At 38.9% G+C, this 15,246-nt stretch overlaps 1 protein-coding gene across 1 annotated transcript; it reads left to right on the top strand.

Annotated features, from left to right (window-relative positions):
- The first annotated feature begins 262 nt into the window (after positions 1-262).
- LOC140364975 (uncharacterized) lies at positions 263-5,183 on the top strand. The gene is made up of 5 exons (XM_072451348.1): positions 263-516; positions 861-938; positions 1,276-1,435; positions 3,752-3,848; positions 4,204-5,183. Exons 2-5 carry the CDS (start codon positions 919-921, stop codon positions 4,362-4,364), a joined length of 438 nt encoding a protein of 145 aa, XP_072307449.1. The 5' UTR covers positions 263-516; positions 861-918; the 3' UTR covers positions 4,365-5,183.
- The last annotated feature ends 10,063 nt before the right edge of the window (positions 5,184-15,246 follow it).

Below are 15,246 nucleotides of genomic sequence, written 5' to 3'. Positions count from 1 at the left end.
AGAACTAATGGACTCTTAATTATGTTATGCATTAAAACCAAATCCACGTTCAAAACACGCAGCATAATAATTCAGTTATGTGTAGCTTGTGTATGTCGTATATTTGTGTGAATTTTATAATGAAAAACATATAATTCGCCCTAATGTTGGCGTTACGCAGCGCGTCAAACGCGCCGCTTGAAAGCCCCGCCCCTAAACCAAAGAGAGAGGTCCGCTAAAATGAGCTAGCTTCGGCTCTGTGCGACTAATTTAGTATTTTAAGCGTTGATTTTTGTAATTTGTTGACGAGTAGTAAGCTTGTGTCTTGTTTTTTTACGCTATGTACACTAAATACATTTAAACGAGATGATCTGTCTCCTTTCTGTCCGTGAATAGCTAGCTAACTAGCTAACGCAGCAGCATCTGTGTTTGTTGTGGCCTGTGGCTCGGCGTGGTCAAGTTAAATCACCCATTTGAGATCAAAACTAAAGGAGATGACGCTTCAAAAACTAAACTGAGGAACATTTTCACTACAAGGTAAGCGGCTTTACACATGTTTCTTTGGTGTGGTGAAGTTGTCTTTGCATTCAGTACACAGAATGTTTATTTGAACTAACCTTAGATTTCAACTTAACGGCGAGGCTAAATGTCATGCCCGTCATTATGTAACTGGTTTATAAAACTAGTGTAAAGATGAGAACATAACTAAACTACGTAGTGCTACTGTATTATGGGTCAGAATAAAGAATAAAGCGCAGATGGCCACGCGATTAGTTTTCTATTTGTAGATTAGAGAAGGGTCAAGGGTAACAAACCGAAAGATTCCGTTAACTAATATTAATTCGGATTGTAATGCTTTTGTTTTATTTATTTGTTTGCAGATGTTTTATTACGGACCAGTGAATTGTTGAGCTGATATATGAGGTCACTGAACTCACCATGGAGTTGTACTGGTACATGTAAGTATTATTTGTATATGCATTTGTATTATGGATGTCCCAAAAATCAAACGTCAATGTTCTAATTGTAATAAAATGTTCTTTGTTGTCCAGTGCATTCCTATTCATCAAAGTGTGTGAAGTAAACCTATGTGGGGAAAAAAGGCATTTTACACATACGTTTACTTTTTTGTGTACACATTGAATTGAAAGGATTTCTAAAATGTTGATTATATTGTGACTCAAGTAATCACGATTATTGATTAACCAAATCATTTTGACATCCCTAAATTGTATATGCAAACATTCAACCTAATGTTATAATCAATGCTGCCATTTTTTCCCGTCTCCTTTTAAGAGTTGTGGTCGTATTCATCATCATCAAGATCTTTTTCTATGTTTGCTGGTACCGGTCCACGCAGAGGCAGCTGGCAGCCTACCTGAGAACTCCTCGCAACGCTCAGATTGTCATTGTGGGAGGAAGAGCGTACCTCCATCAGATGTGTGAAAGACAGAGTGTAAGTGTCAACCCACGTCTAAGGAAAAAAAATACTTCTACATTAGGATGATGCTGACCAAAATTAACATCTCGTTATGACGGAAATATGCTAAAAAAGTGCCTGTAAAAGTCGTGGTTTGGTTCAAGTATCGCGTTAAGTAGAATGGATTGTAAAATTAATCAGAAAAGTGCTCAAATAATACTTGAATACTAGAAAAATTACACTTAAGATTATTTTTTATAATCTGTACTTTTTGCTTCCTTTTTATTATAAATTATATACTACATAATCCCATTTTGCCTGTCTCCAAAACCACCATTGATATAGTTTCTTTAGTATTTTTAATATATCTTCGAAGTCTACTTCTGTAACTTTGTAATATATTATCATGAGCGGTTTTAAATGCATTTTTAGAGGATATACTTTAACGAAGTTGAACAAAAGGGAAACTTGAGAGAGCTGTATGGTCAGGTCTATTGTGTGTCAAAGGAGTCGTTTTGCACTCTAAAGGTCATGTGGTTCGAGTGTCTTTCACCTCAGAGGAGACGAGGCCTTATTTAGTGTCACTTTGTGTGTTTTTGTTTGTTTGTTAGTCTTCTCTTATGCATGTTTCATCCAATTATGCACCGGTACATTTTTATTACTTAACCCAAACAAAAAAGGGTAAGAGCAACTCACACACTTAATTTATCAGTCTGGTTTCCTACATATTTCATTGACTTGACCAAACATTATAAAACACATGCATATTACAGAAGGTTAATTCGGTTTTATATCAGGGCTCGAAATTGCAACTGAAATGACGTCAATGCGACTGAAGTAAAATATTTGCTAGCACAACATGTGAGGGAAAGTAATTGCCAAAATAAACTGAGCAGAGAGCAGCAGAGCAGAACCTACTTTTCAACAGAGCTAAAAGCCAATTGCAAAGCCCCATGCTCTGTTTTGTGACCAAAGTAAATTCCCAAATCGGTGACGGTTCTGCAGTTTTCATAACTTTCGTGACTCTGTGACATCAGCGCTGCAGTGACTCATCGGATGTGTCAGATGGCATGGTTTTCACTGAAACACCCTCCACAAATCCAAAATGAATTGGGTTATTTTGAATTTGGTTTTTGGGCTCCTAACTTTTAGAAATTTGGGAGCGCATTTGCCACCAAGTAAAAGTTTATTTGAGCCCTGACAATTGAGCGTTACCATTTGATACCGGAATTAGCTTTTGTACTGAAGAAATTGCGTCAATATTGTTTGAATCGTCTTATTCTAGCCAATGTCAGAACCACTACACATGATCATTTTAATGCATTTTTAGATAATCATTGTGGTATCAACAATCAAATATTTTCCATAGTATCAAAAATAGCATTGTTGGTCTAATACTTGGTTGTTCTATTTAAAATTCCTCTGTGATAAACAAACATTTGGCTAGATTCATACAAGAACTTGTAACACTATTTAGTTTTAGTTTTATTTAATGTCTCCAGTCCATTGACTATCGTAATCGACTATCACCAGAGAGCTGCGTTCTCTGGTGTATTACGTTCCCAGTTAAGGTTTTAATGGACCGGGCAGCAGCGAGGCCCAGTGGTCATCCATAAGCTCTCTGAAATGTCAGGACGAGTCCAATCTCGAGTTTGGAAAAATCAAATAAACTGGGGGGGGAAAAGACCTGATGTATTGTCTCTCTAGTAGAGTGCAGTTTGGGAGTTCCACTAAAATGCCACACATGATTCTGTAGGGCAACAAATTTAATCACACTATGAACATGACAAATTTACAAATAACTAAGCCTGCAAATATATAACCTCCAATGAGCTCAGAATTAATAAAACAAATATCTGTGTAGCCATGTGAAATCTACTTACCCCGTAAGTTAGATCTCTTCAAACATTCTGAAAAGTACATGTGATTCTGAGTTTACATTATCAAAGTATCCACAATATTTGTTTTGAGTATACACAGAGTAAGAGTGTATACTCCTGTGGAAAAAATGATATTGTTTTGGTGTTGCTTTCCACAACTATACACATTTGTCATTTTGACCAATGACCATCCCTAAATCTGTGTATTTAAGGTGTCTCAGTGCTGCTGCTGGATATGCTTAATATGTGCAATGGGAAGTGAAAATAAAAAAACATAAATGGCCAGTCTAATCCCAATCACAATATCTTTGTCTGGGAAATTGCATTTGGTTACATTTCCAATATAATCAACCCTATTCTCTGGTTTGTCTTGTAATTAAGTTGTAATAAATCTGTATTTGCTGAGTTTGTTCCACTCTTTCTTTTGGCAGTGCTTTTTTAACTAAATCCTTGAATGCTTTTTCTATTTCAGGAGGACTTGTCCATTGAAGAGGGCTCCTCAGCACTTCCCGCCGCTCTGTCCTTCTCGCACCTGGACATGCCACCACCATATGATGCCATTTCTAGAGGTAACGCGCTAGTTTGGCCTTGTTCAAACCAGTATTATAATATAAAGTAGTCACATGAACTCGAGTGGCGCTTTTTCAACACTTAACTGCTTACACACAGAGCACTTTTGTTTGAATGTCAAGGATGCATATAAAAAAGTCTGACTGGTGCGAGAACTGCCGCCTACAGCCTCGTCCGACCTTTCAGTCCGAGGCCGAATCACAAGCTCACTTTGGTACAGAAGGTTGCATTCAGGGTTGTAGCAAAACAAGAAAGTGCCTGATAGCAATAGAGTTTTGCTCCCAGAATTTCATGCCAAGACGCCCAAAAGCGTTCACCTCGTAACAAACTGAAACTGCGGTCTGGTTTTCACAGAGGACGAGCTGAAGCCACCGCCGTACAGCGAGTGCACCGGCGGCGAAGGCAACGGAGACGGGGCCGACGCTTTAAATGTCACCGAAGCCCCTCCTCCTTACACTCCATCTCCACCCAGACACGTCCCTCCAGCCGCCGCAGAGCCAGAGAACCAGGGCTAGTCTCGAGAAGATCACTCGGGAGACGCCCCAATGCCGGTTTGCCTTTCCACGCACTCTACATTTTGGCTTCTCGTCACAGCCACACAAACGTTTAGCGAGTGCGTTTTTAATATCCTCACGAGATGTGACGTGATCTCAGCTGTGAAAACCCGCTCACGCCACGGCCGCTCACTGTCATAAACCGTTATACAACATTTGCCCCGGTTCAATCAGTGCATATGCAGTACGCCGCACATCAAATTTACGCTTAGAATATTTATTTCGTCGAGCTTTTTTGTAATGACAATGCAACATATTTCAACCAAACGGAGTAGCCTTTTGTAAGAGACACAAGTGCCTTTCTATCACCGGTTGAAAGTGGGTCAAATGACACTGATGATAAAGGGAAAACGGCTTCTCGCGGCTTTGCAGTAGTAACCCATTTCCACGTAGCACAGCGGGATATTTCATGTTTGTTGTAGTTCTATTTTTGCTTGGACGTGTGCATTTTACATGTGACAATATCTTTACACAGCCAGACACGGTTATGCTTCAAAACACAAACGCCATTACTTGATTAAATCACAGTTTCACAATTTAAACTCCGTCACATCATTCTTCGAGTTTAAAAAGATGCAAGTTTCATCCTTCACCCAAACCAAACGAGGCCTCTAAAGGTAAATCTTTCCATGTCTTTGTGTCGTACATTACTGTGTTGGCTTGACTGACATTCCCTGACCAGTTTTGTATGAAATAAATGTATAGAAGTTTGTTACTGTCGTGTTACATGTTGATGTTTGGAATACGAATCAAGTCAATAAAATATACTTTTCTAAACTATTGAGCGGTCATGACTTCATTCTCCACTAGAGGGAAGTGTTGTACAGTCAAAAACTTTATTTTTGCACATACAATCCTGCTTCACCTGTTTTCAGAGAAAGTTTTTTCTGTAAAGTTAGACATGATTCTGTTTTTGTGTAATCAAGCCTGATAAAGGTCTATTGAACAGGCCTCTCTTGTGTAACATTCTTTCATCTGGTTCTTCTGACGCATACAAACTCAGAAAATCTACACTTGGATTTAGACGTTTTGACCATGAATCTGAAATCAATACTTTAATAACATAAGACTGAAAAATAAAGGGAGTTGTTCTCTGAGAAGTGATTAATGGTTTCTATCAGTTTGTTCTGTCCTTTGTAAAATTGTTGCACAGTATAACGCCAGAAAATGCAAAGAGACAGAATTATCCAATCCCAATTTAATACCACAATGCCCTTGGGATATTAACCCTTTTAATATATGACTTGAGACTAAAGTAAATTGCAGTTACACCAGGATATGGAGCTGCAAAGCTGTAAACGAATCATGCGGCTGCTATTGGGAAATAACGTTATTAACTTAAACAAGGTGCTTAAGATATTGAGCGAAACATATACTGCCTTTTCACATTTGTGTGTTGCCTTTTATCCCAGTTTTTGAGTTGTGTTGCCGCTGTTTGATCTGACTCATTCTCTTCAATTGGTGAAAGTAAACGCTGAACACAATTTAAGAGAGAAACTTGTATTCAGCCTGCTATAAACGAATGTCTCTGCAAAGTACAAGACCAGCAAAAGAAGAAAAACATGCTGCCAAAAAACATTCCAGTGCTTAAGTTGACAATGACAATCCACCGACCCTTAGACCACATAATGTGATTTTAATGTAGAAACTGGATTAACCTTAGAATATCTCAAAATATGACGAATCAAGGGGGTTTTGTCTGATGAAAAGTACTCAACACATGAGTGACATCAAAGCCTGTTTTAAACTAAAACAGTCAAATTAACTATCGTGCTTCACATTATTTGTTTAATAGGAAATAAGACGGGCACTTTTGAGGCATTTTTTGATAAAGGCAAAATCCTGATTTGCCTGATATTGACCCCACAATAGTTTACAACAAATAACTCAAACCCAATTTCGAGGCCAGAAAATATATTTTTTTCCATTCCATTCTTTGTAATAGAAGGCAAACTGACACAACTCTGGAAATTCATTGTTTATTGACCTTTATTTGACAAGAAAAATCCCACTGAGATTTAGACTCCTTTTCAGGGGAAATCGGAACATCCAGAGGAAACGTACGCAGGCATGGGTAGAACATGCAAACTCCACAGAAAGGCCCCCAAAACAGTCGAACCCAGGACCTTCTGGCTGTGAGAGCGCTAACCGCTGCCGCCATTGTTTTCCACAAAGAAATGATCCCATCAGCTCAGCTTTAGATCAGATTTCAGTTCATTATCAAAGATTTTTTATGTTGTTTATTTCCCTCCAGTCGTTGTTAACGTTCTGAAGACTTTAAGAGAGTCCATAAGCTAAAGGTTAGACCTAAACAGTTGCCAGAACACTTGCCTTGTTAGATATCTGCCTTACTCTGTGAAATATACATTTTGGTTTGATTAGTTTTTTTTTTATTTTAAATGGAAAATGAAGGGCTTTTAATATTAATTTGCTGATCGTAAACAAGGCAGACTTTTAATCAGTGCCACAACACTAAGTGGGAACTCGCTCCGAACAGCATGCTTTTACTGAGAAGATTGGCTGTAGACATCTTAATTAAAAAAGATCCAACTGATCACTGACTATATGAAACATTTGGACCTCGTTTTGCTTAATTAATTTTTATTAATCTGGCAGTCCTAGAAAAGAGATTGCGTTTCCTCTAACGGGCAAACGAAGCACTGATTTAACAGTGTTTTTACACACTCTCGCGCAAATGAAACTTGCTTTACTCAATGACAGAATATGTAAAATAAAATGGATCTATAAGTGTCATGTCAAGGTGCCGCTCTTTGATTGATTCATAAATGTCAGTCAGATCCACAATATGGGCAGTAAAGCTGTGTTTGTCACCTCTGCACTTCCAGCACAGCCTTGAGTAATTGATGTTTTCGAGGGGAATATTTGCATTTTAGAAAAGCACCAGTGATCCATCTTGCAAAGCGTTTTAATCATTACATCTCGGCATAAACAGCTGTATAATGGATACAGAGCTGCCTTCAAGGATAGCACTAGCCAGCCGCCTATTACCGAGGTCCTCAAGGCCGTGGGGAAGTGGCATACACCGTACAAGACTAAATTACCAGCAATGTCTGGCTCGTTCAAAACCATCCACAATGCTCATGCGGGCTCATACTGTAGGTGCTCGCAGTGTCACGTTCCATGTGTTTTAAAGGGGGAGGAATGTGAGCGCAGGGGGAAACACCACACCTTTTTAAATTCAGCCAGAAAGCACATTCCTGTCAGGGGTGAGGATGGATAAGATGTCACCAAACGACTAAGATGGATTCTTCTACCTCAGAGCATTTCATAGAATCGCACTCCGGTGACAGAGTTTAAGAGAGACCTCGGGAGGTTTTTGTGTTAGACCTGCGCTGTTTTTAATCAAGGGCCGCAAATTGAAATATGTATGAAGCAATCGTTCAAATATTGGGGTTTGGAAGACGTTTAACTGGACCACCGCACGTTTATTCAGACTTGGAACTAGAAATATCAGTTGGCCAATATATTGTGCCTTGAATCTCCAGTTGAGACCGATATTTAGTTTGGACCAACCTGCTGCCTATAAAGAATACATAAAGTTTAACGCAACTGTTTTATCCAGTTTGTAGTAAAAATAGGTCTGTGGATAGGTTTTGTAGTAATTTGAAATGTTACATTTTGGGGAAAAGGGTCAAACTCAAAAAAGGGTCAAACTCAAAGTCGAAATCAACTCAAAACCTTATTGGCCTCATCCGTTTCACTGTATTCAGAACAATCCTTATCGTCCATGAAAAACCTCTTTTCGATCTTTACTTGGAACCAAAAAACAAAGTCTGTCTCACACGAACAGTGAAAATACGGAGGTTATGATGCTGGACGTTTTGAGAACCTGCAGTGAAATTACAGCCTATTTGGGCCAATTCGGGAGGCTTGAGGGTCAACAATAATTGGTCTGAGAGCCACATTGGGCCCCCAGGCTTTTTAGTTTGGACATGCCTGTGTTGGACAGAGAAAATAAAGACATTAGTTTATTGTAATGCAACAGCGATCGTGTGCTATCTCTAATCACTGTGTATCATTGAGCATTTGACCTGTGAGTCGCCCTCTGAGTGCTCGTAGGTTCACTCACTGGACGACTTCAATCTATAAGACTATTTGTGGTTGTGCGCTGACCTACATGTGTGTGTCCTGCTGCAGAGAGCCCAGGGTCATTATGTCCTGTTCGCTCATGACATTTAGAGCTTGTCAGTACCTGGAGTGCAGACTGATTTAGAGCGAATCTTGTCCTGCTCCCCCAGCTTAGGACTTGAGGTCGCATGAGCTGTTTTTAATGAGGGGTTAAATCAGAGCTGTTAAATGTAGATTATATTTCAATTTTTGTCTTAAATGTCTCGTTTGAAATGTAATGTTCTGATTTGTGTGCTTCACGTTGCCCCGGGTCACCCTGAGGTCCTGATCTTAATGGGTTTTACCTGGTTAGATAAAGATGAATAATACATAAATAAATAACTTAATAATACTTAATTATAAATAAGATACAAATTACACAAAAATCACGGTCTTGATCACATGGTAATATTAAAGAAACTGCTAAATGTGTTTTAGTTTGAAGCAACACTAGTTAGATGTAAGAACCTGTATGTTTTCAACTTAAACATGTCGCCTTAAACATTTACTTGGATTTTGCTGTTTGCGGAACTTAATATTTAATTTATCTGTTTTTGTTCCTACGATATCCGAGGTGCATGAACTGGAAGCATATCTCAACAACTGTAGACTAAACACATAAAAACCAACATCTATTCACAAATCTCTGAGGCATTTCCACTCGTGTATGAGGCCTGTGAGAATGGTCTGGCTGAGGATTGAACCCACAACCTCCCCATATATTTAGAGAACTTGGACCTTTTTTAAGAGTGGAATTATAGCATTTGTACATTTCCTATCGCAAAATTATTTGTTTCATATTTTAGTGACAGAGTTTGCTGTGAAGAAGTGCATGTGAAGTAAACGCATGGTGAAACATAAGCTCTTGATCCATGTGTCCCCGGGGCCCTTCTCTTAAAGGAGGTCCTTGAATTTCACAGGGTTAAACAGTTGTACAAAAAGTAAATTCATGATATGGCGATGATAGTCTGTTATGTGGTAGTTTGTCATTGGGGCCAGTCAGAAGGTGTTTTTACTCCCAAGTGTAGCTTCAAACTCGTTTTCATCAACTCTCCCACATGTTGAAGGGTTTATAAGAAAGTTGGCTCTTTCTCCTTTGCCCACACTTTCATTTGGAGGGAGAATGCGGTGTGACTGTTGTTGTCAGGAGAGACGAGAGGTGTCACTTCCAGGATGGATGCAGCTGGATGTGCAGACAGTCAGGTGAAAGACTGTCAGCTCGCAGTGCTTCTACTCAACTTTTATAATCAACAATCATCCCAATGTTTTAATTACTATACTTAACCATAGTGGAACATGCTCGTTTGCAGAAAATAAAAGGCAATAAAGCAGAGGTTGTTAAATTGTACGAATCAATTATATCAATAGACACGATCACAGATGATGGAATTCATACTTATTTAATAATTATTGGCATTGAAAGAAAAGAAAAAAAAGTATAAGACCATGTTCTATAGACCAGACGTTTCGTGGAGGGTCTGCCATGTGCTTGTTTCCATGGAGATGTTATACTAATAAACATTTATCAAATAGCAAAATCTCAACGTGCTACAAAGAAAACATACAATACAAGATACACAACTATTAAAAGGCCTTTTTTAATGTTTCGTCTTCTCTATATCCATGGGAACAAGCAGCAAAAGCAAATGTGAGTGAAATGATGCCATACTGCGGAACATTTCAAGCAAAACAAGCAGACTTTGGGCCCCCAACCGAGAAGTTACAGAGTGAAGATACAGAGTTAAGTTACAGAGTTAAGTTACAGAGTTAAGTTACATGGTGAAGTTACATGGTGAAGTTACATGGTGAAGTTACATGGTGAAGTTACAGAGTTAAGTTACATGGTGAAGTTACATGGTGAAGTTACAGGGTGAAGTTACAGGGTGAAGTTACAGAGTGAAGTTACAGGGTGAAGTTACAGAGTGAAGTTACAGAGTGAAGTTACAGAGTTAAGTTACAGAGTGAAGTTACAGGGTGAAGTTACAGGGTGAAGTTACAGGGTGAAGTTACAGGGTGAAGTTACAGAGTGAAGTTACAGGGTGAAGATACAGAGTCAAGTTACAGGGTGAAGTTACAGAGTGAAGTTACAGGGTGAAGTTACAGGGTGAAGTTACAGGGTGAAGTTACAGGGTGAAGTTACAGGGTGAAGTTACAGGGTGAAGTTACAGAGTCAAGTTACAGGGTGAAGTTACAGAGTCAAGTTACAGGGTGAAGTTACAGAGTGAAGTTACAGGGTGAAGTTACAGAGTGAAGTTACAGAGTGAAGTTACAGGGTGAAGTTACAGGGTGAAGTTACAGAGTGAAGTTACAGAGTCAAGTTACAGGGTGAAGATACAGAGTGAAGTTACAGGGTGAAGTTACAGAGTCAAGTTACAGAGTCAAGTTACAGGGTGAAGTTACAGGGTGAAGTTACAGAGTGAAGTTACAGAGTGAAGTTACAGGGTGAAGTTACAGGGTGAAGTTACAGAGTGAAGTTACAGAGTGAAGTTACAGAGTGAAGTTACAGAGTCCAAGTTACAGAGTGCAAGTTTAATGGGCAAATAAAAACGATTCAAACTATTTTACATAACCCATATCAGGTCATGCAGTTTGATAAAAAATATATATAAAAAAAACAAAGATCTACTGGATGTGAAACTTTGTGAAACTCTTCCTTAAACTCTTCCCTAACCTGGAGACGGATAAAATATATGATTCAACTTCTTTTTTCCCGTCTAACTGATGCAAACTATTCATCTGCTCCCGTCGTGTAAAACCTGTAGAGACTTTTCTCCACTGTCTGCGTTGGCCCTTCAGCGCACGGGCGTGAAACAGCCGTCAGCCTGGAGAGCTCTGTTGACTCAATACAACGATGTCTCCCTTGTTTGACGGCGTAAAGACGAGCTTCAAAGTTTGGGTGCCAGGAAGATGGAGACAGACTGGAAGCTGTCGATATTGTAGATAAGATTTGACGCGCTTTGAGGATATCTCTTTGACTCAAGTTTCTTCTTTTACCACACCTTCCATACTCCCAACTCTTTCTACACCTGTTTCTAATGGCTTATACCTAATAAAGTGGCCCCTCGTGTACAGTAACATCTTATTTATCTTATTTAGCTCATTTATCATCCAAATTCTTGTTAATCATGGAAATAGTTACATTTTTTTCAACGTTTGTGATCATTTTTCGTGTTTAACTGCAGCGGGTCGGCCGTGACATTGACTGGTCACAGCTGTATTTTGTAAAGTGGCCTTTGGAAATCCATTTAGAAGTGAGTAAATCCTTCCTTGTGAGCACTCCCGGACCAAAGTCTCTTCATCGCCTCCCGTAATACACAGAAACCTGCACCATAACTTGTTCTTGTTTATCTGCTTGGTCTGAATTTACATTTTAATTGAATCCCGGTGTTGGAGCCAAAGCGTAGTCGCTGAGTGACTGGAGGTGGTTCACAGAAAAAGTTGAAGTGTGAGTCCACTGAAGATGACAGGCAGTCAGGGCTGTTCACATCCACTATGCAGAATCCAGGCTTGGCTGCTCGCGCTGCCACCGAGAAGAGGAGAGAACATTGTGTGCGGGAGAGGAACACGCTTTTTTACAAACAGACGGGGACAAGCCAGGTATAAGCCGGCACAAAAGCTGTTAGAAGAGAACTAAAGGGGCTGTATTAGAATTTTTTTCATGTAACAAATTAGAATCTGTTTTGCCTCTTGTATGTAAAAGTAGACTCATTATAATGTGTTCATTTTTAATCAGGAATGACAGATCATTAAACACTGAACATCTTCATGGAGCGGACAGAGGCGTGTGCTTTTCACGAGATAAGAAACAACAGCCAGGTTAAAATGGATCAACTCAGTACAAAATTTCTCATTTCTTTTTGTTTTCTGAATTATTATTTCATTAGCTTGATACAAATGTAAAGGAAATGGGAAAGTTTGTTTTAACCTTCAGAAAGAGTGGATTCTGTGATGGCCCCGCCCCCTATTTTAAAATGTGAAATTAAAATGGTAAGAATTGATTTATGTCTTTTTATTTACAAGTGGGAAGTTATCTCAAAAGAAAATTGGCTGGATATTTTCTCATGATATAAATAAAATGAAATAAATGAAATAAATGAAATAAATGAAATAAATGAAATAAATGAAATAAGTGAAATAAATGAAATTAATAAAAATAAAAAAATAAAAATCAACATATAAATCAACACTTACTGGTAACGATGCTCTACTCGTTTTCCTTCAGATGCCCTCCCTCTGTGCACAAGCTCTGGAGATGCAGCTGGTCCCAATGTTTTTGGAGGTAAAGATAAGCTCTACAGTGCTGTACGTTTCTGTTTTGCCAACTTCCAAATAAACTTGCTGAAGTTGTGTGCATTTTGTTTGTCATTAGGTTCAGCAGTTACATACAGCAGTTATCCTGAGGAGGAATACTATGAAATGCCCAGGGGGACGAATGCAATTAAATACAATGAAATGCCAGCGAGGACAAATACAATGTTATGGCCAGAGGCAACCAATACATCAATTACTATGGATCTGTGACTGCTTTGCCTGGAATATTCCACCCTTGGCATTAAACTCATGTTGCATTTATTGATTTACGAGTGTTTATTTATTTTATTCTTTTAGTTTTTGATAAAGTACCTGGAAAACATGAAAGTGGCATAACCTCTTCACAGATGACTTGTAAATTAGCTTAACTTGCTTGTCTCCGCAGAGATAGAGAAGCTTAATACCAGACTGTATCAAATGCCAGGCAAATCAATAACATCTCCATGGAGACTACAGCTCTTCCACCAGAAGCATTACATAGTGCACCTTTAAGCCCTTAACAATGACTAAAACAAATGTAAACACCAGGGTCAAACTCATTTCAACTTAGCTTAGCCTTTTGTATTTGTTCTCATAAAGTTCTATATCGTAAGGTGGTGAATCTCTGTGTTTCCGAGGCCACAGATTCACTTCGCCCACATCGGTTGCAGAGTCTCCAGGTGTGGTGTTTGTTCTCCGTATAATTAAAATGGACGTCTTTGATGCTGCGTCGGCCCACTCTGCTGAAGTGAGGCGTTCTGTCTAATCAGAAACGGGAGATAAAACAATGTGTGGACTCAGCACCTGCCTGTGTCTGGTCCACCTCTAACGCCTGCTTAGGATATCCCATCAGACAAAATGAGGGCGTGAGGAGTCGGCCCCGTGGTGTTTGTAAACTGTTTGCACCAACATATTGAGCCTATCTTGAGTGATGAGTCTTCCAGGTAATGTTTATATTCTTACTCGCTCTCTTTCCTCTTTCACGCTTCCAAAACAAACTAAATGAAAAGGTAAAAACATTAATTCTATGACAGATGTAGATACCAAATTGCAGCACCGTATTTGGAATAGTGATCTAACTGGAGTCCAAGTGCTGTGCCAAAATGAGGCCGCTGAGTGCATTCTGCATCTTATTATAGTGTGTTATTCTACAGGCTACGTTTCTTTCAGTTGCTGTTTTATGGTGAGTATCTATATGTATTCTGCAGAACCTCTGACCTCTTTGTTCATTCAGCTCTAAGGTTCATTACAGGAGAAGGACTCAGACCTCACCGCTGTGAATTATATTCTAAAGTAGAATCATTAGATGTGAGAACACTTATTTTTGTTATTTATAAGGCTCGCATTGGGATTTTACCTGATTATTTAACTTGTTTGCTGAATATCAGATTAGGTATTCATCGATCACATTTTTATTTTAGAGTCACAGAGTCAGTACGTTGCTCGGGGAAAAGGCTTTGCTGCCGGCCTATGAAACGGCACGAAGACTTCTTAAATTAAATTATATTGAAAGCACTTTTGAAAGTCTATTCCTTGTATCAGTGCTCTTGTATTAAATTATTTCATCCCATGTTGTCTGTTTCTATAATTTGTTTTTATTTCATTGATTATTTTATCTGTATATTCTTTGATTATTTTTGTTTTAATTTGTAATTGTGTTAATATTTGGTGTTGTGAATGAGAGCTTCCTCTCAAGGGCCCTCCTTGTGTCTGTTTTTCACACTTTTAAGACAGTAAAAAGTAGGTACAGTGCCTTTAAAGCAGAAATAAGAAACATTTTCACCTTGGCTTTTGATCAAGCCTAACAATGGTTAAATCTGTTCTTAATCGATCATTTCATCTTATTTTTTTGGTCCAAACATGTGTAGTTAACGTCTTATCTGTAAATGACAAAAGTAGTCCAATACTTTAATCCTTTTATCTCGTTTGACCTCACAGTTGGCATCACTGGCAACATTCCAAGCTTCATCCTTCCACTTTGGCACTTTGAACCCTGTAACACATGTACTGTAAAACCATATCGGCAGCAGAGGGCCCATAAAACTCCTAATTGATTTGCTAATTGATTCAAATCCTCCCCCTCTTTGCCTGACCTGCTTCTTCGGGGGAATCTGGGACTTGTGTCAAACATTTCCAGGCACCATCTCATTGGCTCCTTCCTCGGTCCACACGTTTCTTTTGCACACTGTGAAGCATGAGATTGGATTTACACTGTAATGGAATAAAGCGCATTGTTCCTCAACTGCCAGAGAGGAGATAAAACCGCCATGTCGTGCCTGGATGGAAAGTTGATCAGAAGCCATGCATACAGGCAAAGAGTGTTATTCTTTCAGCAAGAGAGGAAGATCTATTATAACCACCTGCTATTATTTATGGTTGATATGTAATGGCCAACAATTTATACTCCCATAAGCGACAAACGAAC

The sequence above is a fragment of the Eucyclogobius newberryi genome, unplaced genomic scaffold (assembly GCF_026437365.1).
Source record: "Eucyclogobius newberryi isolate DKJ021-1_F unplaced genomic scaffold, fEucNew1.0.hap1 SCAF_18, whole genome shotgun sequence".
Classification (NCBI taxonomy): domain Eukaryota; kingdom Metazoa; phylum Chordata; class Actinopteri; order Gobiiformes; family Gobiidae; genus Eucyclogobius; species Eucyclogobius newberryi.
Note: the sequence above shows the minus strand (reverse complement) of the source record. Positions and strands in the feature narration are given on the sequence as shown.

Coding starts and splice junctions, on each gene's coding strand:
- LOC140364975 (XM_072451348.1), top strand. CDS start 919: ATGGAGTTGTACTGGTACAT. Junction 939..1,275: donor ATGGAGTTGTACTGGTACAT/GTAAGTATTATT, acceptor TCTCCTTTTAAG/AGTTGTGGTCGTATTCATCA. Junction 1,436..3,751: donor AGATGTGTGAAAGACAGAGT/GTAAGTGTCAAC, acceptor TTTCTATTTCAG/GAGGACTTGTCCATTGAAGA.